The sequence below is a fragment of the Petromyzon marinus genome, chromosome 59, assembly GCF_048934315.1.
Source record: "Petromyzon marinus isolate PM22_M1 ecotype Great Lakes invasive population chromosome 59, UKy_Petmar_22M1.pri1.0, whole genome shotgun sequence".
NCBI classification, from domain to species: Eukaryota; Metazoa; Chordata; class Hyperoartia; order Petromyzontiformes; family Petromyzontidae; genus Petromyzon; species Petromyzon marinus.
This window is the reverse complement of record NC_133725.1, coordinates 8,800,270-8,824,608: the sequence shown is the minus strand read 5'-3', so window position 1 is coordinate 8,824,608 and position 24,339 is coordinate 8,800,270. Positions and strand designations below refer to the sequence as shown.

Genomic DNA, 24,339 nt, shown 5'->3' with positions numbered 1-24,339 from the left:
GCTTTTTCTCAACCAGCTTGACCACTTCCCCTGTCAGCCAGGGTCTCTGGGGAGGTCTGGACCGCGTACACCAAAGCAGCTATTGCAGCTGCCTGAGTCACAGTCCTAAACCTCACCCATTTACTCTCGACATCTGGAGGAGTGGGAGATGATGCTAACCCCAGCCGCAAGCGATGATGAAATTTTAGCTTGCAACTTTCATCAGCTAGCTGAGACCAGGCCACCTTAGATTTGAATGGGGTCCTGGGTGTACACCCACCACCGGAGTGGAAGAATGGCACGCGCATCTTACAGATGGTCAGAGGGCAGATCAGCTCCATGGTAGGTCCTGGTGTCAAGGACATGGGCCTGTATTCGCTGTTCCGTCACTATTTAGTCAAGCAGATGTTATTGCTTGGACCCTTAGATTTGAATGGGGTCCTGGGTGTACACCCACCACCGGAGTGGAAGAATGGCACGCGCATCTTACAGATGGTCAGAGGGCAGATCAGCTCCATGGTAGGTCCTGGTGTCAAGGACATGGGCCTGTATTCGCTGTTCCGTCACTATTTAGTCAAGCAGATGTTATTGCTTGGACCCGGCATGCATCCATGATGTTGTGTGGATGCGCCAATGCCGGAACAGCGTGTTGGTAATTACAAGCCCATGGGCTGCACAAAAATCTAGCAGCCTCCTACCGTTGTTATTGAGCTGATCTGGCCCATGCCTTCAAATCACTCCAGACCAGGTGCCAGCATAATGACCAACTCGGGCATTGAAGTCACTCAACATGATGACTCTATCCCGAGGGGCCACTTTAGCCATCACCTGTGATAGGAGGTCATAGAAGGCATCTGACTCATCGGCCTTGCTCTTTGGTTCTATTGGGTAAAGTCACGTAGGTGAAAATAAAATAACAAAGTGATTTTTTGTTATTTTATTTTCACCTACGTGACTTTACCCAATAGAACCAAAGAGTATGGATTTTAGCAGTCACGAAAGCTTTAAATCAAGAATCATCGGCCTTGCCTTCATCCCTCCATGGATGTTCGTCTTCGGTGGGGGCATAAGTAACCACGACCACCACTCATCGCCTCCGGTTGATGGGAAGGCGAGGTCAAAGTAGCCTGGGGTTTACAGCTTCCCACACTTCACCACCATGGTCCCACCCTTCATTCTTTTGTTCAGAAGAAGAGCAACTCCCTGTTATTTGATGGTCTCCTGCCCCGAGTAGAGGACTGTCCACCCCCATGGTGGCAGGAGCCAGAGCCGGTCCACCGGACCTCCTGAATACCACAGAGATCCAGGCAGTACTAGTCCAGCTCCCGACAGAGGAGTGGCAGCCTCTCTTCCGCAGTGAGCGTTCGAAGATTCCACGTGGCCATCCGTAGTCGCATTTTGTTGTTTCTGGAGGAGCCCCGAAGGTAAAGATTAAATCTCTTGGCTCCGCCAAATGGGGTTTGGCCAGGAGCCGTCATAGACACCTGTCCCCCCGGGGCCTCCGGCACAAGCTAATTAATTACATTTTCATTCGTGGTTTAGTGGTAATTTATTGAAGGTGGAGGGGTTATCAGCCCCTCGCACCCGTCCAGAGCCCCCATTTGGCCGCTGGGGTGGTTACAAACGCCATGAGGGGAAAGGCCAATCGGAATTGGCTCTCCCTCCCACAGCACTGTCCACGATAACGTTGCCCGTCTGGCAAAATGAGGAGGTAGGGGGTTGTTGTGGCTGACACACATAGGGAGTGACACACACAGGGAGTGACACACACAGGGAGTGACACACACAGGGAGTGACACAGGGAGTGACACACAGGGGAGTGACACACACAGGGAGTGACACACACAGAGGAGTGACACACAGGGGAGTGACACACACAGGGAGTGACACACACAGGGAGTGACACACAGGGGAGTGACACCCACAGGGAGTGACACACAGGGGAGTGACACACACAGGGGAGTGACACACACAGGGAGTGACACACACAGGGAGTGACACAGGGAGTGACACACAGGGGAGTGACACACAGGGGAGTGACACACACAGGGAGTGACACACACCGCGATTGACACACACAGGGAGTGACACACACACACACAAGTAGCACCTGTGTGGGTGAGTGACACACACGGTGAGTTACACACAGGGGAGTGACACACAGGGAGTGACACACAGGGAGTGACACACAGGGAGAGACACTCACTGGGAGTGACACACACACAAGTAGCACCTGTGTGGGTGAGTGACACACACGGTGAGTTACACACACAAGTAGCACCTGTGTGGGTGAGTGGCACACACAGGGAGTGACACACACAAGTAGCACCTGTGTGGGTGAGTGACACACACGGTGAGTGACACACACGGTGAGTGACACACACAAGTAGCACCTGTGTGGGTGAGTGACACACACGGTGAGTGACACACACAAGTATCACCTGTGTAGGTGAGTGACACACACGGTGAGTGACACACACAGGGAGTGACACACACAAGTATCACCTGTGTGGGTGATTGACACACACAGTAGCACCTGTGTGGGTGAGTGACACACAGGGAGTGACACACACAAGTATCACCTGTGTGGGTGAGTGACACACACAAGTATCACCTGTGTGGGTGAGTGACACACACACACAAGTATCACCTGTGTGGGTGAGTGACACGGGGGCTGCATGGAGGCGCGTGGTGCTTCCCCCTCACAGGCAGAGCGCAGCTGCTGCAGGGCGCGTGCACACGGACCCCCCACAACCCCCAGGCCCCCCAAGACCCCCGGGCCCCCCACAATCCCAGAGCCCCCCACGACCCCACGAGTCTCCTCCGCGTGCTGAGAAATGTCCTAGGGGTCGGGAGGAGATGGGGGTCACAGGGCTCTCGGAAATAACACAATCAGAGACGGTGATGATGGAGATGATGATGGTAATGATTATTGAGATGAAGGAAAATGATTATTGAGATGGTGATGATTTAGATTATGATGATTGTGCTTGTGATGATGATGGAGATAATGGAGATGAAGAAGAATGATGATTGAAACGGTGATGGTTAAGATGGAGATGATGATGTAGATGATGATGGTGATTATTGAGATGAAGGAGAATGACGATGGAGTCACTCCCTGTGTGTGTCACTCCCTCTGTTTGTGTCACTCCCTGTGTGTGTCACTCCCTGTGTGTGTCACTCCCCTGTGTGTCAATCCCTGTGTGTGTCACTCCCTGTGTGTGTCACTCCCTGTGTGTCACTCCCTGTGTGTGTCACTCCCTGTGTGTGTCACTCCCTGTGTGTGTCACTCCCTGTGTGTCACTCCCTCTGTGTGTCACTCCCTGTGTGTGTCACTCCCTGTGTCACTCCCCTGTGTGTCACTCCCTGTGTGTGTCACTCCCTGTGTGTGTCACTCCCTGTGTGTCACTCCCTGTGTGTCACTCCTTGTGTGTCACTCCCTGTGTGTCACTCCCTGTGTGTCACTCCCTGTGTGTGTCACTCCCCTGTGTGTCACTCCCTGTGTGTCACTCCCTGTTTGTGTCACTCCCCTGTGTGTCACTCCCTGTGTGTGTCACTCCCTGTGTGTGTCACTCCCTGTGTGTGTCACTCCATGTGTGTCACTCCTTGTGTGTCACTCCCTGTGTGTGTCACTCCCTGTGTGTCACTCCCTGTGTGTGTCACTCCCTGTGTGTGTCACTCCCCCTGTGTCACTCCCTGTGTGTGTCATTCCCTGTGTGTCACTCTCCTGTGTGTGTCACTCCCTGTCTGTGTCACTCCCTGTCTGTGTCACTCCCTGTGTGTGTCACTCCATGTGTGTCACTCCCTGTGTGTCACTCTCCTGTGTGTGTCACTCCCTGTCTGTGTCACTCCCTGTGTGTGTCACTCCCTGTGTGTGTCACTACCCTGTGTGTCACTCCCTGTGTGTCACTCCCTGTGTGTGTCACTTCATGTGTGTCACTCCCTGTGTGTGTCACTCCCTGTGTGTGTCACTCACCTGTGTGTCACTCCCTGTGTGTCACTCCCTGTGTGTGTCACTCCCCTGTGTGTCACTCCCTGTGTGTGTCACTACCCTGTGTGTCACTCCCTGTGTGTCACTCCCTGTGTGTCACTCCCTGTGTGTGTCACTCCCCTGTGTGTCACTCCTTGTGTGTGTCACTCCCTGTGTGTGTCACTCACCTGTGTGTCACTCCCTGTGTGTGTCACTCCCTGTGTGTGTCACTCCCTGTGTGTGTCACTCCCCTGTGTGTCACTCCCTGTGTGTGTCACTCCCCTGTGTGTCACTCCCTGTGTGTGTCACTCCCTGTGTGTCACTCCGCTGTGTGTGTCACTCCCTGTGTGTGTCACTCCCTGTGTGTCACTCCCTGTGTGTCACTCCCTGTGTGTGTCACTCCCCTGTGTGTCACTCCCTGTGTGTGTCACTCCCTGTGTGTGTCACTCCCTGTGTGTCACTCCCTGTGTGTCACTCCCTGTGTGTGTCACTCCCCTGTGTGTCACTCCCCTGTGTGTGTCACTCCCTGTGTGTGTCAGTCCCTGTGTGTGTCACTCCCTGTGTGTGTCACTCCCTGTGTGTGTCACTCCCCTGTGTGTCACTCCCTGTGTGTGTCACTCCCTGTGTGTCACTCCTTGTGTGTCACTCCCTGTGTGTGTCACTCCCTGTGTGTCACTCCCTGTGTGTGTCACTCCCTGTGTGTGTCACTCACCTGTGTGTCACTCCCTGTGTGTGTCACTCCCTGTGTGTGTCACTCCCCTGTGTGTCACTCCCTGTGTGTGTCACTCCCCTGTGTGTCACTCCCTGTGTGTGTCACTCCCCTGTGTGTCACTCCCTGTGTGTCACTCCGCTGTGTGTGTCACTCCCTGTGTGTGTCACTCCCCTGTGTGTCACTCCCTGTGTGTGTGTCACTCACCTGTGTGTCACTCCCTGTGTGTCACAACCTGTGTGTGTCACTCCCTGTGTGTGTCACTCCCTGTGTGTCACTCCCTGTGTGTCACTCCCTGTGTGTGTCACTCCCCTGTGTGTCACTCCCTGTGTGTGTCACTCCCTGTGTGTGTCACTCCCTGTGTGTCACTCCCTGTGTGTCACTCCCTGTGTGTGTCACTCCCCTGTGTGTCACTCCCCTGTGTGTGTCACTCCCTGTGTGTGTCAGTCCCTGTGTGTGTCACTCCCTGTGTGTGTCACTCCCTGTGTGTGTCACTCCCCTGTGTGTCACTCCCTGTGTGTGTCACTCCCTGTGTGTCACTCCTTGTGTGTCACTCCCTGTGTGTGTCACTCCCTGTGTGTCACTCCCTGTGTGTGTCACTCCCTGTGTGTGTCACTCACCTGTGTGTCACTCCCTGTGTGTGTCACTCCCTGTGTGTGTCACTCCCCTGTGTGTCACTCCCTGTGTGTGTCACTCCCCTGTGTGTCACTCCCTGTGTGTGTCACTCCCCTGTGTGTCACTCCCTGTGTGTCACTCCGCTGTGTGTGTCACTCCCTGTGTGTGTCACTCCCTGTGTGTGTCACTCCCTGTGTGTCACTCCCTGTGTGTCACAACCTGTGTGTGTCACTCCCTGTGTGTGTCACTCCCCTGTGTGTCACTCCCTGTGTGTCACTATCCTGTGTGTCACTCCCTGTGTGTGTCACTCCCTGTGTGTGTCACTCCCTCTGTGTGTGTCACTCCCTGTGTGTGTGTCACTCCCCCTATGTGTGTCACTCCCCCTGTGTCACTCCCTGTGTGTGTCACTCCCCCTGTGTCACTCCCCTGTGTGTCACCCCCTATGTGTCACTCCCTGTGTGCGTCAATTCCCTGTGTGTGTCACTCCCTGTGTGTCACTCCCTGTGTGTCACAACCTGTGTGTGTCACTCCCTGTGTGTGTCACTCCCCTGTGTGTCACTCCCTGTGTGTCACTATCCTGTGTGTCACTCCCTGTGTGTGTCACTCCCTGTGTGTGTCACTCCCTCTGTGTGTGTCACTCCCTGTGTGTGTCACTCCCTGTGTGTGTCACTCCCTGTGTGTGTCACTCCCTCTGTGTGTGTCACTCCCTGTGTGTGTGTCACTCCCCCTATGTGTGTCACTCCCCCTGTGTCACTCCCTGTGTGTGTCACTCCCCCTGTGTCACTCCCCTGTGTGTCACCCCCTATGTGTCACTCCCTGTGTGCGTCAATTCCCTGTGTATCTGTACTGGTGAATGAAAACTCACGTGCCTGTGATTGTGAGTACTCTTGAGTACTGGTGAGTACGTGTGTGAGTACTGGTGAGTACGTGTGTGAGTACTGGTGAGTACGTGTGTGAGTACTGGTGACTACCGGTGAGTACTAGTGAGTACGTGTGTGAGTACTCGTGACTACCGGTGAGTACTTTGTCTGAGTGTGAGTACTCGCGTCTTTGTGCGAGCCCTACTTGCTGGAGATAGACGGATGCCCGGCTCTGAGCGTGGCTCAGCACGTGGCTCAGCACGTGGCTCTCAGCGTGGCTCTGAGCGTGGCTCAGAGCGTGGCTCTCAGCGTGGCTCAGAGTGTGGCTCTCAGCGTGGCTCTCAACGTGGCTCTCAGCGTGGCTCAGCACGTGGCTCAGCACGTGGCTCTCAGCGTGGCTCAGCGCGTGGCTCTCAGCGTGGCTCAGAGCGTGGCACGGAGCGTGGCTCAGCGCCTGGCTCAGCGCGTGGCTCAGCGCGTGGAGTCGCGGCTCGAGTGCCACGATGTGAGCGCGACTCGAATCTCGACGCTGGCGCGACTCGGCGCAGCGCGCCTCGGCGAGGAGACGCAGCCCAGATTCACGGTCGCACCTGGTGAGGGTGAGCGTGTGGGTGAGCGAGACAGTACGTGGGCTGTGATGGTGAGTGGGTGAGTGGGTGTGACAGTGGGTGAGTGAGTGAGACAGTGGGTGAGTAGAGTGAGTGAGTGGGTGAGTGAATTGTTGAGTGAGGGGGCGAGTGAATGAGTGGTTGAATGAGTGTTTTGGGTGAGTGAGTAAGTGGGTGAGTGGGGGAGTGAGTGAGTTGGTGAGTGAGTGAGTTGGTGAGTGAGTTTGTGAGTGAGTTAGACAGTGAGTGAGTGGGTGAGTGAGTGGGTGGGTGAGTGAATTGTTGACTGAGGGGGCGAGTGAATGAGTGGTTGAATGAGTGGGTGGGTGAGTGAGTCAGTGGGTGAGTGGGGGAGTGAGTGAGTTGGTGAGTGAGTGGGCGAGTGAGTGATTGAGTTGGTGATTGAGTGAGTTGGTGAGTGGGTTGGTGAGTGAGTGGGTGAGTGTGTGGGTGAGTGTGTGGGTGAGTGAGTGTGTGAGTGAGTTGGTGAATGGGTTGGTGAATGGGTTGGTGAGTGGGTGAGTGGGTGAGTGAGTGTGTGAGTGATTTGGTGAGTGAGTTGGTGAGTGAGTGGGTGAGTGTGTGGGTGAGTGTGTGAGTGAGTTGGTGAATGGGTTGGTGAGTGAGTGGGTGAGTGAGTGTGTGAGTGAGTTGGTGAGTGGATTGGTGAGTCAGTGGGTTATTGAGTTGGTGAGTGAGTGAGTTGGTGAGTAGGTTGGTGAGTGAGTGAGTGATTGAGTTAGTGCGTGAGTGATTGAGTTGGTGAGTGAGTGAGTTGGTGAGTGGGTGAGTGAGTTGGTGAGTGAGTTGGTGAGTGAGTTGGTGAGTGTGTGAGTGAGTTGGTGAGTGAGTGAGTGAGTTTGTGAGTGGGTTAGTGAGTTGGTGAGTGAGTGTGTTCGTGAGTTGGTGAGAGGGTTGGTGAGTGAGTGGGTGAGTGTGTGAATGAGTTGGTGAGTGGGTGGGTGAATGAGGTGGTGAGTGGGTGGGTTAGTGGGTGAGTGAGTGGGTGAGTTGGTGAGTGAGTTGGTAAGTGAGTTGGTGAGTGAGTGTGTGAGTGAGTTGGTGAGTGGGTGGGTAAGTGGGTGAGTGAGTGAGTGGGTGAGTTGGTGAGTGAGTGAGTTGGTGAGTGAGTGTGTGAATGAGTTGGTGAGTGAGTGAGTGTGTGAATGAATTGGTGAGTGGGTGGGTGAGTTGGTGAGTGAGTGAGTGAGTGTGTGAATGAGTTGGTGAGTGTGTGAGTGAGTGGGTGAGTGAGTGGGTGAGTTAGTGAGTGAGTTGGTGAGTGAGTGGGTGAACCTCACCGTCTTCTCAGTGTCTCCACCACTCGCTCCTCCTCTCTGATCTCCCCCTCGAGTCTCGCGCACTCCCAGGTCACGTGCTCCACCTCCACCACATATCAGTTCATCATGGTGAGCCCACCATGATCATCATCATCATCATCTATATCATCGCTAGTTTATCATCAGCAGAAGACGCATGCGTTCACAATCATCATCAGTTGATCACCATCGGCATCACCGTTAGTTCATCATCAGCAGCAGCATCATCATGAACATATTGTCCTCCTTATTATCATCAGCATCAGGACACCTTCTTCATCACGAACAAAAACAACAATCCCCCGTATAGTCTAAACAGACTGTTCATGCAAGTGCTGTTAGCGTGCACCGTATACACTACATACTACATTACACTATACACTACACTACATACTACACTATACAATACATACTACACTACACTATACACTACACTATACACTACATACTACACTACACTATACACTACAGTACATAATACACTATACACTACATACTACACTAAACACTACATACTACACTACACACTACATACTACACTAAACACTACATACTACACTACACTATACACTACACTACACTACATACTACACTACACTATACACTACACTACATACTACACTATACACTACATACTACACTAAACACTACATACTACACTATACACTACATACTACACTAAACACTACATACTACACTACACTACACACTACATACTACACTAAACACTACATACTACACTACACTATACACTACATACTACACTACATAATACACTATACACTACATACTGCACTATACACCACATACTGCACTATACACTAAACACGACACACTACATACTACACTAAACACTACATACTACACTACACTATACACTATATACTACACTACATAATACACTATACACTACATACTGCACTATACACCACATACTGCACTATACACTGCACACTACATACTACACTAAACACTACATACTACACTACACTATACACTACATACTACACTACATACTACACTATACACTACATACTATATTAACACTACATATTACACTACACTATACACTACATACTACACTAAACACTACATACTACACTACACTATACACTACATACTACACTACATAATACACTATACACAACATACTGCACTATACACCACATACTGCACTATACACTACACACTACACTACATTACACACTACACTATACACTACACACTACACACCACACTATACACTACATACTACACTACATAATACACTATACACTACATGCTACACTATACACTACATACTGCACTATACACCACATACTGCACTATACACTACACACTACACTACATTACACACCACACTATACACTACATACTACACACTACGCTATACACTACATACTACACTACACACTACATACTACACTATACACTACACTACACACTACATACTACGCTATACACTACATACTACACTATACACTACATACTACACTACATACTACGCTATACACTACATACTACACTACATACTACACTATACACTACATACTCATTCAATTAGGGATTTTGATCGGATCATTGACGTCTGCACGTGCCCCCCCCCCAACCCCCCCCCCACCAGTAGTGTTGTATTTGTTTGTGTGTTTGGGTGAATTGTTTACATTTCTTGTACTTTACACTCCTATCAGAGTTTTTGGTAACTGTGGTTGTGACGATCTTACCCCGTGCCCCTACTGGACATAAAGTGAACAAGAGCTTTATAGCTCATCGGATTCCTCCTGCAGTGTAAATAAATAATGTGTTTTTGCGTGTGTAACAAGCGGTGGCGTAGTGGTTAACGCTACGAACCCAGCAACCCGAGTTCGATATCCGTTCACGGCCAACACCATCAGTGGCGATGATCTGAACCGGTCCTGGGCCTCCTTCCCTAGGTCGACTCAGCGTCAAATGAGCACCTGGTGCGGTGTGTAAACATCGCCACTGGGGAGACAAAGGCGGCCGGGCGTGGTTGCAGGCCTCCCACCACGCGAGTGTGCCGTTCCGGCCTTCATAGGTGCTCGCGAAAAGCGTTTGCCCCAACAGCCTGGTGAAGACTATACGGGGGATCTTTGTCTTTGTGACTCAAGAATGAGTGTGGAGTTTGTATGTTCTTCCCCTGTTCTGCAGAGTGAATGGAGTTCAAATTTTCTCTCCCCCTGTTCTACACACAGAGAGAGTGCAGGTTGTGTGTTCTCTCCCCCTGTTCTATACACAGAGTACAGGTTGTGTGTTCTCTCTCCCTGTTCTATACACAGAGAGAGTGTAGGTTGTGTGTTCTCTCCCCCTGTTCTACACACACAGAGTGAGTGCAGGTTGTGTGTTCTCTCTCCCTGTTCTACACACAGAGTGAGTGCAGGTTGTGTGTTCTCTCCCCCTGTTCTACACACACAGAGTGAGTACAGGTTGTGTGTTCTCTCTCCCTGGTCTACACACAGAGTGAGTGCAGGTTGTGTGTTCTCTCCCCCTGTTCTATACACAGAGTACAGGTTGTGTGTTCTCTCTCCCTGTTCTATACACAGAGAGAGTGTAGGTTGTGTGTTCTCTCCCCCTGTTCTACACACACAGAGTGAGTGCAGGTTGTGTGTTCTCTCTCCCTGTTCTACACACAGAGAGAGTGCAGGTTGTGTGTTCTCTCTCCCTGTTCTACACAGAGAGTGTAGGTTGTGTGTTCTCTCCCCCTGTTCTACACACACAGAGTGAGTACAGGTTGTGTGTTCTCTCTCCCTGTTCTATACACAGAGTGAGTGCAGGTTGTGTGTTCTCTCCCCCTGTTCTACACACAGAGTGAGTGCAGGTTGCGTGTTCTCTCCCCCTGTTCTACACAGAGTGTGTGCAGGTTGTGTGTTCTCTCTCCCTGTTCTACACACACAGAGTGAGTACAGGTTGTGTGTTCTCTCTCCCTGTTCTATACACAGAGTGAGTGCAGGTTGTGTGTTCTCTCCCCCTGTTCTACACACAGAGTGAGTGCAGGTTGTGTGTTCTCTCCCCCTGTTCTACACAGAGTGTGTGCAGGTTGTGTGTTCTCTCTCCCTGTTCTACACACACAGAGTGAGTACAGGTTGTGTGTTCTCTCTCCCTGTTCTATACACAGAGTGAGTGCAGGTTGTGTGTTCTCTCCCCCTGTTCTACACACAGAGTGAGTGTAGGTTGCGTGTTCTCTCCCCCTGTTCTATACACAGAGAGAGTGTAGGTTGTGTGTTCTCTCTCCCTGTTCTACACACACAGAGTGAGTGCAGGTTGTGTGTTCTCTCTCCCTGTTCTATACACAGAGTACAGGTTGTGTGTTCTCTCTCCCTGTTCTATACACAGAGAGAGTGCAGGTTGTGTGTTCTCTCCCCCTGTTCTACACACAGAGTGAGTGCAGGTTGTGTGTTCTCTCCCCCTGTTCTACACACACAGTGAGTGCAGGTTGCGTGTTCTCTCTCCCTGTTCTATACACAGAGTACAGGTTGTGTGTTCTCTCTCCCTGTTCTATACACAGAGAGAGTGCAGGTTGTGTGTTCTCTCCCCCTGTTCTACACACACAGAGTGAGTACAGGTTGTGTGTTCTCTCTCCCTGTTCTATACACAGAGTGAGTGCAGGTTGTGTGTTCTCTCCCCCTGTTCTACACACAGAGTGAGTGCAGGTTGCGTGTTCTCTCCCCCTGTTCTATACACAGAGAGAGTGTAGGTTGTGTGTTCTCTCTCCCTGTTCTACACACACAGAGTGAGTGCAGGTTGTGTGTTCTCTCTCCCTGTTCTATACACAGAGTACAGGTTGTGTGTTCTCTCTCCCTGTTCTATACACAGAGAGAGTGCAGGTTGTGTGTTCTCTCCCCCTGTTCTACACACAGAGTGAGTGCAGGTTGTGTGTTCTCTCCCCCTGTTCTACACACACAGTGAGTGCAGGTTGCGTGTTCTCTCTCCCTGTTCTATACACAGAGTACAGGTTGTGTGTTCTCTCTCCCTGTTCTATACACAGAGAGAGTGCAGGTTGTGTGTTCTCTCCCCCTGTTCTACACACAGAGTGAGTGCAGGTTGTGTGTTCTCTCTCCCTGTTCTATACACAGAGTACAGGTTGTGTGTTCTCTCTCCCTGTTCTATACACAGAGAGAGTGCAGGTTGTGTGTTCTCTCCCCCTGTTCTACACACAGAGTGAGTGCAGGTTGTGTGTTCTCTCCCCCTGTTCTACACACACAGTGAGTGCAGGTTGCGTGTTCTCTCTCCCTGTTCTATACACAGAGTACAGGTTGTGTGTTCTCTCTCCCTGTTCTATACACAGAGAGAGTGCAGGTTGTGTGTTCTCTCCCCCTGTTCTACACACAGAGTGAGTGCAGGTTGTGTGTTCTCTCTCCCTGTTCTATACACAGAGTACAGGTTGTGTGTTCTCTCTCCCTGTTCTATACACAGAGAGAGTGCAGGTTGTGTGTTCTCTCCCCCTGTTCTACACACAGAGTGAGTGCAGGTTGTGTGTTCTCTCCCCCTGTTCTACACTCACAGTGAGTGCAGGTTGCGTGTTCTCTCTCCCTGTTCTATACACAGAGTACAGGTTGTGTGTTCTCTCTCCCTGTTCTATACACAGAGAGAGTGCAGGTTGTGTGTTCTCTCCCCCTGTTCTACACACAGAGTGAGTGCAGGTTGTGTGTTCTCTCTCCCTGTTCTATACACAGAGTACAGGTTGTGTGTTCTCTCTCCCTGTTCTATACACAGAGAGAGTGCAGGTTGTGTGTTCTCTCCCCCTGTTCTACACACAGAGTGAGTGCAGGTTGTGTGTTCTCTCCCCCTGTTCTACACACACAGTGAGTGCAGGTTGCGTGTTCTCTCTCCCTGTTCTATACACAGAGTACAGGTTGTGTGTTCTCTCTCCCTGTTCTATACACAGAGAGAGTGCAGGTTGTGTGTTCTCTCCCCCTGTTCTACACACAGAGTGAGTGCAGGTTGTGTGTTCTCTCTCCCTGTTCTATACACAGAGTACAGGTTGTGTGTTCTCTCTCCCTGTTCTATACACAGAGAGAGTGCAGGTTGTGTGTTCTCTCCCCCTGTTCTACACACAGAGTGAGTGCAGGTTGTGTGTTCTCTCCCCCTGTTCTACACACACAGTGAGTGCAGGTTGCGTGTTCTCTCTCCCTGTTCTATACACAGAGTACAGGTTGTGTGTTCTCTCTCCCTGTTCTATACACAGAGAGAGTGCAGGTTGTGTGTTCTCTCCCCCTGTTCTACACACAGAGTGAGTGCAGGTTGTGTGTTCTCTCTCCCTGTTCTATACACAGAGTACAGGTTGTGTGTTCTCTCTCCCTGTTCTATACACAGAGAGAGTGCAGGTTGTGTGTTCTCTCCCCCTGTTCTACACACAGAGTGAGTGCAGGTTGTGTGTTCTCTCCCCCTGTTCTACACACACAGTGAGTGCAGGTTGCGTGTTCTCTCCCCCTGTTCTACACACACAGAGTGAGTACAGGTTGTGTGTTCTCTCTCCCTGTTCTATACACAGAGAGAGTGCAGGTTGTGTGTTCTCTCCCCCTGTTCTACACACACAGAGTGAGTACAGGTTGTGTGTTCTCTCCCCTTGTTCTACACACAGAGTGAGTACAGGTTGTGTGTTCTCTCCCCCTGTTCTACACACACAGAGTGAGTACAGGTTGTGTGTTCTCTCTCCCTGTTCTATACACAGAGAGAGTGCAGGTTGTGTGTTCTCTCCCCCTGTTCTACACACACAGAGTGAGTACAGGTTGTGTGTTCTCTCCCCTTGTTCTACACACAGAGTGAGTGCAGGTTGTGTGTTCTCTCCCCCTGTTCTACACACAGAGTGAGTACAGGTTGTGTGTTCTCTCTCCCTGTTCTATACACAGAGTGAGTACAGGTTGTGTGTTCTCTCTCCCTGTTCTATACACACAGAGTGAGTGTAGGTTGTGTGTTCTCTCCCCCTGTTCTACACACACAGAGTGAGTACAGGTTGTGTGTTCTCTCTCCCCCTGTTCTACACACAGAGTGAGTACAGGTTGTGTGTTCTCTCTCCCCCTGTTCTACACACAGAGTGAGTACAGGTTGTGTGTTCTCTCTCCCTGTTCTACACAGAGTGAGTGTAGGTTGTGTGTTCTCTCTCCCTGTTCTACACACACAGAGTGAGTGCAGGTTGTGTGTTCTCTCTCCCTGTTCTACACACAGAGAGTGCAGGTTGTGTGTTCTCTCTCCCCTTGTTCTACACACAGAGTGAGTGCAGGTTGTGTGTTCTCTCTCCCTGTTCTATACACACAGAGAGTGCAGGTTGTGTGTTCTCTCCCCCTGTTCTACACACAGAGTGAGTGTAGGTTGTGTGTTCTCTCCCCTTGTTCTACACACAGAGTGAGTGCAGGTTGTGTGTTCTCTCCCCCTGTTCTACACACAGAGTGCAGGTTGTGTGTTCTCTCCCCCTGTTCTACACACAGACAGTGAGTGCAGGTTGTGTGTTCTCTCTCCCTGTTCTACACACAGAGTGAGTACAGGTTGTGTGTTCTCTCTCCCTGTTCTACACAGAGTGAGTACAGGTTGTGTGTTCTCTCTCCCTGTTCTACACAGAGTGAGTACAGGTTGTGTGTTCTCTCTCCCTGTTCTACACACAGAGTGAGTGCAGGTTGTGTGTTCTCTCCCCCTGTTCTACACACAGAGTGAGTGCAGGTTGTGTGTTCTCTCTCCCCTTGTTCTATACACAGAGAGTGCAGGTTGTGTGTTCTCTCTCCCTGTTCTACACACAGAGAGAGTGTAGGTTGTGTGTTCTCTCTCCCTGTTCTACACACAGAGTGAGTACAGGTTGTGTGTTCTCTCCCTGTTCTACACACAGAGTGCAAGTTGTGTGTTCTCTCTCCCTGTTCTATACACAGAGTGAGTGCAGGTTGTGTGTTCTCTCTCCCCTTGTTCTACACACACAGAGTGAGTGTAGGTTGTGTGTTCTCTCTCCCTGTTCTACACACAGAGTGAGTACAGGTTGTGTGTTCTCTCTCCCTGTTCTACACACACAGAGTGAGTGTAGGTTGTGTGTTCTCTCTCCCTGTTCTACACACACAGAGTGAGTGTAGGTTGTGTGTTCTCTCCCCCTGTTCTACACACAGAGTGAGTGCAGGTTGTGTGTTCTCTCTCCCTGTTCTACACACAGAGTGAGTGCAGGTTGTGTGTTCTCTCTCCCTGTTCTACACACAGTGAGTGCAGGTTGTGTGTTCTCTCCCCCTGTTCTACACAGAGTGAGTACAGGTTGTGTGTTCTCTCCCTCTGTTCTACACAGAGTGAGTGCAGGTTGTGTGTTCTCTCTCCCTGTTCTACACACAGAGTGAGTACAGGTTGTGTGTTCTCTCCCCCTGTTCTACACACACAGAGTGAGTACAGGTTGTGTGTTCTCTCTCCCCCTGTTCTACACAGAGTGAGTACAGGTTGTGTGTTCTCTCTCCCTGTTCTACACAGAGTGAGTGTAGGTTGTGTGTTCTCTCTCCCTGTTCTACACACAGAGTGAGTATAGGTTGTGTGTTCTCTCTCCCTGTTCTACACACACAGAGTGCATGTTGTGTGTTCTCTCTCCCTGTTCTACACACACAGAGTGCATGCTGTGTGTTCTCTCTCCCCCTGTTCTACACACAGAGTGAGTGCAGGTTGTGTGTTCTCTCTCCCTGTTCTACACACACAGAGTGAGTGCAGGTTGTGTGTTCTCTCTCCCTGTTCTACACAGAGTGTAGGTTGTGTGTTCTCTTTCCCTGTTCTACACAGAGTGAGTGCAGGTTGTGTGTTCTCTCTCCCTGTTCTACGCAGAGTGTAGGTTGTGTGTTCTCTTTCCCTGTTCTACACAGAGTGAGTGCAGGTTGTGTGTTCTCTCTCCCTGTTCTACACACACAGAGTGAGTGCAGGTTGTGTGTTCTCTCTCCCTGTTCTACACAGAGTGAGTGTAGGTTGTGTGTTCTCTCCCCCTGTTCTACACAGAGTGAGTACAGGTTGTGTGTTCTCTCTCCCTGTTCTACACACAGAGTGAGTACAGGTTGTGTGTTCTCTCCCCCTGTTCTACACAGAGTGAGTACAGGTTGTGTGTTCTCTCTCCCTGTTCTACACACAGAGTGAGTGCAGGTTGTGTGTTCTCTCTCCCCCTGTTCTACACAGAGTGAGTGTAGGTTGTGTGTTCTCTCTCCCTGTTCTACACACAGAGTGAGTACAGGTTGTGTGTTCTCTCTCCCTGTTCTACACACAGAGTGAGTATAGGTTGTGTGTTCTCTCTCCCTGTTCTACACACACAGAGTGAGTGCAGGTTGTGTGTTCTCTCTCCCTGTTCTACACAGAGTGAGTGTAGGTTGTGTGTTCTCTCCCCCTGTTCTACACAGAGTGAGTACAGGTTGTGTGTTCTCTCTCCCTGTTCTACACACAGAGTGAGTGCAGGTTGTGTGTTCTCTCCACTTGTTCTACACACAGAGTGAGTGCAGGTTGTGTGTTCTCTCCCCCTGTTCTACACACAGAGAGAGTGTAGGTTGTGTGTTCTCTCCCCCTGTTCTATACACAGAAAGAGTGCAGGTTGTGTGTTCTTTCCCCCTGTTCTACACACACAGACAGTGAGTGCAGGTTTGTGTTCTCTCTCCCTGTTCTACACACACAGAGTGAGTACAGGTTGTGTGTTCTCTCTCCCTGTTCTACACAGAGTGAGTGTAGGTTGTGTGTTCTCTCTCCCTGTTCTACACACAGAGTGAGTATAGGTTGTGTGTTCTCTCTCCCTGTTCTACACACACAGAGTGCATGTTGTGTGTTCTCTCTCCCTGTTCTACACACACAGAGTGCATGTTGTGTGTTCTCTCTCCCCCTGTTCTACACACAGAGTGAGTGCAGGTTGTGTGTTCTCTCTCCCTGTTCTACACACACAGAGTGAGTGCAGGTTGTGTGTTCTCTCTCCCTGTTCTACACAGAGTGTAGGTTGTGTGTTCTCTTTCCCTGTTCTACACAGAGTGAGTGCAGGTTGTGTGTTCTCTCTCCCTGTTCTACGCAGAGTGTAGGTTGTGTGTTCTCTTTCCCTGTTCTACACAGAGTGAGTGCAGGTTGTGTGTTCTCTCTCCCTGTTCTACACACACAGAGTGAGTGCAGGTTGTGTGTTCTCTCTCCCTGTTCTACACAGAGTGAGTGTAGGTTGTGTGTTCTCTCCCCCTGTTCTACACAGAGTGAGTACAGGTTGTGTGTTCTCTCTCCCTGTTCTACACACAGAGTGAGTACAGGTTGTGTGTTCTCTCCCCCTGTTCTACACAGAGTGAGTACAGGTTGTGTGTTCTCTCTCCCTGTTCTACACACAGAGTGAGTGCAGGTTGTGTGTTCTCTCTCCCCCTGTTCTACACAGAGTGAGTGTAGGTTGTGTGTTCTCTCTCCCTGTTCTACACACAGAGTGAGTGCAGGTTGTGTGTTCTCTCTCCCCCTGTTCTACACAGAGTGAGTGTAGGTTGTGTGTTCTCTCTCCCTGTTCTACACACAGAGTGAGTACAGGTTGTGTGTTCTCTCTCCCTGTTCTACACACACAGAGTGAGTGCAGGTTGTGTGTTCTCTCTCCCTGTTCTACACAGAGTGAGTGTAGGTTGTGTGTTCTCTCCCCCTGTTCTACACAGAGTGAGTACAGGTTGTGTGTTCTCTCTCCCTGTTCTACACACAGAGTGAGTGCAGGTTGTGTGTTCTCTCCACTTGTTCTACACACAGAGTGAGTGCAGGTTGTGTGTTCTCTCCCCCTGTTCTACACACAGAGAGAGTGTAGGTTGTGTGTTCTCTCCCCCTGTTCTATACACAGAGAGAGTGCAGGTTGTGTGTTCTTTCCCCCTGTTCTACACACACAGACAGTGAGTGCAGGTTGTGTGTTCTCTCTCCCTGTTCTACACACACAGAGTGAGTACAGGTTGTGTGTTCTCTCTCCCTGTTCTACACAGAGTGAGTGCAGGTTGTGTGTTCTCTCTCCCTGTTCTACACACAGAGTGAGTGCAGGTTTGTGTTCTCTCCCCCTGTTCTACACACACAGAGTGAGTGTAGGTTGTGTGTTCTCTCTCCCTGTTCTACACACACAGAGTGAGTACAGGTTGTGTGTTCTCTCTCCCTGTTCTACACAGAGTGAGTACAGGTTGTGTGTTCTCTCTCCCTGTTCTATACACACAGAGTGAGTGTAGGTTGTGTGTTCTCTCCCCCTGTTCTACACACACAGAGTGAGTACAGGTTGTGTGTTCTCTCTCCCCCTGTTCTACACACAGAGTGAGTACAGGTTGTGTGTTCTCTCTCCCCCTGTTCTACACACAGAGTGAGTACAGGTTGTGTGTTCTCTCTCCCTGTTCTACACAGAGTGAGTGTAGGTTGTGTGTTCTCTCTCCCTGTTCTACACACACAGAGTGAGTGCAGGTTGTGTGTTCTCTCTCCCTGTTCTACACACAGAGAGTGCAGGTTGTGTGTTCTCTCTCCCCTTGTTCTACACACAGAGTGAGTGCAGGTTGTGTGTTCTCTCTCCCTGTTCTATACACACAGAGAGTGCAGGTTGTGTGTTCTCTCCCCCTGTTCTACACACAGAGTGAGTGTAGGTTGTGTGTTCTCTCCCCTTGTTCTACACACAGAGTGAGTGCAGGTTGTGTGTTCTCTCCCCCTGTTCTACACACAGAGTGCAGGTTGTGTGTTCTCTCCCCCTGTTCTACACACAGACAGTGAGTGCAGGTTGTGTGTTCTCTCTCCCTGTTCTACACACAGAGTGAGTACAGGTTGTGTGTTCTCTCTCCCTGTTCTACACAGAGTGAGTACAGGTTGTGTGTTCTCTCTCCCTGTTCTACACAGAGTGAGTACAGGTTGTGTGTTCTCTCTCCCTGTTCTACACACAGAGTGAGTGCAGGTTGTGTGTTCTCTCCCCCTGTTCTACACACAGAGTGAGTGCAGGTTGTGTGTTCTCTCTCCCCTTGTTCTATACACAGAGAGTGCAGGTTGTGTGTTCTCTCTCCCTGTTCTACACACAGAGAGAGTGTAGGTTGTGTGTTCTCTCTCCCTGTTCTACACACAGAGTGAGTACAGGTTGTGTGTTCTCTCCCTGTTCTACACACAGAGTGCAAGTTGTGTGTTCTCTCTCCCTGTTCTATACACAGAGTGAGTGCAGGTTGTGTGTTCTCTCTCCCCTTGTTCTACACACACAGAGTGAGTGTAGGTTGTGTGTTCTCTCTCCCTGTTCTACACACAGAGTGAGTACAGGTTGTGTGTTCTCTCTCCCTGTTCTACACACACAGAGTGAGTGTAGGTTGTGTGTTCTCTCTCCCTGTTCTACACACACAGAGTGAGTGTAGGTTGTGTGTTCTCTCCCCCTGTTCTACACACAGAGTGAGTGCAGGTTGTGTGTTCTCTCTCCCTGTTCTACACACAGAGTGAGTGCAGGTTGTGTGTTCTCTCTCCCTGTTCTACACACAGTGAGTGCAGGTTGTGTGTTCTCTCCCCCTGTTCTACACAGAGTGAGTACAGGTTGTGTGTTCTCTCCCTCTGTTCTACACAGAGTGAGTGCAGGTTGTGTGTTCTCTCTCCCTGTTCTACACACAGAGTGAGTACAGGTTGTGTGTTCTCTCCCCCTGTTCTACACACACAGAGTGAGTACAGGTTGTGTGTTCTCTCTCCCCCTGTTCTACACAGAGTGAGTACAGGTTGTGTGTTCTCTCTCCCTGTTCTACACAGAGTGAGTGTAGGTTGTGTGTTCTCTCTCCCTGTTCTACACACAGAGTGAGTATAGGTTGTGTGTTCTCTCTCCCTGTTCTACACACACAGAGTGCATGTTGTGTGTTCTCTCTCCCTGTTCTACACACACAGAGTGCATGCTGTGTGTTCTCTCTCCCCCTGTTCTACACACAGAGTGAGTGCAGGTTGTGTGTTCTCTCTCCCTGTTCTACACACACAGAGTGAGTGCAGGTTGTGTGTTCTCTCTCCCTGTTCTACACAGAGTGTAGGTTGTGTGTTCTCTTTCCCTGTTCTACACAGAGTGAGTGCAGGTTGTGTGTTCTCTCTCCCTGTTCTACGCAGAGTGTAGGTTGTGTGTTCTCTTTCCCTGTTCTACACAGAGTGAGTGCAGGTTGTGTGTTCTCTCTCCCTGTTCTACACACACAGAGTGAGTGCAGGTTGTGTGTTCTCTCTCCCTGTTCTACACAGAGTGAGTGTAGGTTGTGTGTTCTCTCCCCCTGTTCTACACAGAGTGAGTACAGGTTGTGTGTTCTCTCTCCCTGTTCTACACACAGAGTGAGTACAGGTTGTGTGTTCTCTCCCCCTGTTCTACACAGAGTGAGTACAGGTTGTGTGTTCTCTCTCCCTGTTCTACACACAGAGTGAGTGCAGGTTGTGTGTTCTCTCTCCCCCTGTTCTACACAGAGTGAGTGTAGGTTGTGTGTTCTCTCTCCCTGTTCTACACACAGAGTGAGTACAGGTTGTGTGTTCTCTCTCCCTGTTCTACACACAGAGTGAGTATAGGTTGTGTGTTCTCTCTCCCTGTTCTACACACACAGAGTGAGTGCAGGTTGTGTGTTCTCTCTCCCTGTTCTACACAGAGTGAGTGTAGGTTGTGTGTTCTCTCCCCCTGTTCTACACAGAGTGAGTACAGGTTGTGTGTTCTCTCTCCCTGTTCTACACACAGAGTGAGTGCAGGTTGTGTGTTCTCTCCACTTGTTCTACACACAGAGTGAGTGCAGGTTGTGTGTTCTCTCCCCCTGTTCTACACACAGAGAGAGTGTAGGTTGTGTGTTCTCTCCCCCTGTTCTATACACAGAAAGAGTGCAGGTTGTGTGTTCTTTCCCCCTGTTCTACACACACAGACAGTGAGTGCAGGTTTGTGTTCTCTCTCCCTGTTCTACACACACAGAGTGAGTACAGGTTGTGTGTTCTCTCTCCCTGTTCTACACAGAGTGAGTGTAGGTTGTGTGTTCTCTCTCCCTGTTCTACACACAGAGTGAGTATAGGTTGTGTGTTCTCTCTCCCTGTTCTACACACACAGAGTGCATGTTGTGTGTTCTCTCTCCCTGTTCTACACACACAGAGTGCATGTTGTGTGTTCTCTCTCCCCCTGTTCTACACACAGAGTGAGTGCAGGTTGTGTGTTCTCTCTCCCTGTTCTACACACACAGAGTGAGTGCAGGTTGTGTGTTCTCTCTCCCTGTTCTACACAGAGTGTAGGTTGTGTGTTCTCTTTCCCTGTTCTACACAGAGTGAGTGCAGGTTGTGTGTTCTCTCTCCCTGTTCTACGCAGAGTGTAGGTTGTGTGTTCTCTTTCCCTGTTCTACACAGAGTGAGTGCAGGTTGTGTGTTCTCTCTCCCTGTTCTACACACACAGAGTGAGTGCAGGTTGTGTGTTCTCTCTCCCTGTTCTACACAGAGTGAGTGTAGGTTGTGTGTTCTCTCCCCCTGTTCTACACAGAGTGAGTACAGGTTGTGTGTTCTCTCTCCCTGTTCTACACACAGAGTGAGTACAGGTTGTGTGTTCTCTCCCCCTGTTCTACACAGAGTGAGTACAGGTTGTGTGTTCTCTCTCCCTGTTCTACACACAGAGTGAGTGCAGGTTGTGTGTTCTCTCTCCCCCTGTTCTACACAGAGTGAGTGTAGGTTGTGTGTTCTCTCTCCCTGTTCTACACACAGAGTGAGTACAGGTTGTGTGTTCTCTCTCCCTGTTCTACACACAGAGTGAGTATAGGTTGTGTGTTCTCTCTCCCTGTTCTACACACACAGAGTGAGTGCAGGTTGTGTGTTCTCTCTCCCTGTTCTACACAGAGTGAGTGTAGGTTGTGTGTTCTCTCCCCCTGTTCTACACAGAGTGAGTACAGGTTGTGTGTTCTCTCTCCCTGTTCTACACACAGAGTGAGTGCAGGTTGTGTGTTCTCTCCACTTGTTCTACACACAGAGTGAGTGCAGGTTGTGTGTTCTCTCCCCCTGTTCTACACACAGAGAGAGTGTAGGTTGTGTGTTCTCTCCCCCTGTTCTATACACAGAGAGAGTGCAGGTTGTGTGTTCTTTCCCCCTGTTCTACACACACAGACAGTGAGTGCAGGTTGTGTGTTCTCTCTCCCTGTTCTACACACACAGAGTGAGTACAGGTTGTGTGTTCTCTCTCCCTGTTCTACACAGAGTGAGTGCAGGTTGTGTGTTCTCTCTCCCTGTTCTACACACAGAGTGAGTGCAGGTTTGTGTTCTCTCCCCCTGTTCTACACACACAGAGTGAGTGTAGGTTGTGTGTTCTCTCTCCCTGTTCTACACACACAGAGTGAGTACAGGTTGTGTGTTCTCTCTCCCTGTTCTACACAGAGTGAGTGCAGGTTGTGTGTTCTCTCTCCCTGTTCTACACACAGAGTGAGTGTAGGTTGTGTGTTCTCTCTCCCTGTTCTACACACAGACAGTGAGTGTAGGTTGTGTGTTCTCTCCCCCTGTTCTACACACACAGAGTGAGTGTAGGTTGTGTGTTCTCTCTCCCTGTTCTGCGTGGATTTCCTCCGGTTTCTACAGCTCCCTCCTCGCGTAACTAAACCCACACCCACAGTGGAACTGGTCCCAGAAGAAACCCACCTCGTCCATCAGCGCCTTCAGGCCCCCATCGCCGTGCGCGCGGTCTCCGCTACACGCGGCCGCCGGGAGGTCGCGGACTTCGCGGCTCCATCTCCACCACGGTGGCCCCCGCGCGGCCGGGCAGGGCTCCCCCTCGCTGCCGAGAGCCCTGCTGCACGGCGCGGCTCCCGCAACTCCCTCGGCTCCCGTCGCTGGCCACGTGCCCGCCTCTCCCGTTCCCTTTCCTTCCAATGCCCCAGTCCACGCCCCCGATTCCGCACCCGACCTTGACCCTAATCTTGACCCCGAGTCTGACCTTGCCCTGGCCTCGCCCAATGCCCTCTCCACTTCGCATGATACCAAGCGCGGCCTTGCCCCGAACCCAGCCCATTCCGGCTCCTCCCTCCGCGCCCCCAACTCTTCTGCTGGCCTCGCCCCGGCCGCTGTTCCTGCCCCTTGCAATGCCTCCCGCCTCGCCCCTGGGAGATGACACTCCTCCAGATTCGGCATCTGATTCCCATCACCACCTCCATCACCGCCATCACCACCACCACCACCACGGCCACCACCATCCTCGTCGTCACCACGGCCGTTACCCTGCGAGCGGCCCCTGACCGCAGCACGTCGAGTTGGACTCCCGTCCCGGTCGTCCGACGGTTCGGCTCCTTCCTTGGGTCCCGCATCGCGGCTCACGCGCACCCAGCGTTGTTCGGGGGCCTCGGGGATGACGAGGGATCCCCGTCGCGGGGGAAGGAGCAGCACCGGCTCCTTGCGCTGTCGCTTCTGCTTCTTCTGCTGCTGCTGATGATGATGATCGTGATCATGATGATCGTGATCATGCAGCTGCTGCTGCTGATGATGATGACGATTGTGATTGGAGCTCTTCAGGAAGATGACCGGCACCACGGAGCCCGCCTGGGGGCTCTGAGAGAGCCCGCCGGGCAGGGGGTCGCACAGCAGCAGCATTGCGGTGTGAAAGGGAAAGGGGGAGCCCCCCTCTAGGGGTGCCGATGTCTTTAACCGACCCCCCCCCCCGGGACCCACCCCCCCCCGGGACCAACCCCCCCCCCCCGGGACCCACCCCCCGTGGGACCCAATCCCTCAATTGCAGGGTTCATGCAGCGCCTTCCCTCCACCCCCGCTAATTAAAGCAAAAAAACAAACAGGGATTTGCTAATTAGGGCGAGGGGCGGGGCTGTGGGGGGTGAGAGAGGTGGGGGGAGAAGGCCGATTCAGCGAGTTGGCACAGTTGGGGAGCGGTGGTGCAGCGGTTGGCGCTCGCTGCGCAACGGAACCAGGCGACCCGAGTTCGATTCCCGATCACGACCGGCAGTGACGATTATCTGAACCGGTCCTGGGCATCCTCCCCTAGGTCGACTCGGCCTCAGATGAGTCCCCAGTGCGGTGTGTAGTAAACATCGACACTAGGGAGACAAAGGTGGCCGGGCGTGGTGCTGGCCACCCACCCCCTCGTTTGCTGTCAGCCTTCGTAGGTGCTACTCGTTCACAGCACTTGCCTCAACAGTTTGTTAAGGTTACACGGGGGATATATTTTTTTTTTTAGGGGGCAAAGATGCAGCGAGTTGGCACGGTAGGGAGCACAGCTGATGGTGACATCTGCCAGTCATCTCAGTCAGCTGGTGGTGGCATCTGCCAGTCATCTCAGTCAGCTGGTGGTGGCATCTGCAAGTCATCTCAGTCAGCTGGTGGTGGCATCTGCCAGTCATCTCAGTCAGCTGGTGGTGGCATCTGCAAG

The 24,339-nt window shown here is 51.3% G+C and overlaps 1 protein-coding gene across 1 annotated transcript; it reads right to left on the bottom strand.

The window, feature by feature from the left end:
• Positions 1 to 7,500: 7,500 nt before the first annotated feature.
• Positions 7,501 to 23,551, bottom strand: LOC142905791 (uncharacterized). The gene is made up of 2 exons (XM_076052929.1): positions 22,605 to 23,551; positions 7,501 to 8,128 (listed from the first exon to the last, which is right to left on the bottom strand). Exons 1-2 carry the CDS (start codon positions 23,547 to 23,549, stop codon positions 8,042 to 8,044), a joined length of 1,032 nt encoding a protein of 343 aa, XP_075909044.1. The 5' UTR covers positions 23,550 to 23,551; the 3' UTR covers positions 7,501 to 8,041.
• Between the last annotated feature and the right edge of the window lie 788 nt (positions 23,552 to 24,339).

Coding starts and splice junctions, on each gene's coding strand:
- LOC142905791 (XM_076052929.1), bottom strand. CDS start 23,549: ATGCTGCTGCTGTGCGACCCCCTGCCCGGCGGGCTCTCTCAGAGCCCC. Junction 8,129..22,604: donor TGAAGGCGCTGATGGACGAG/GTGGGTTTCTTC, acceptor TATGTGGTGGAG/GTGGAGCACGTGACCTGGGA.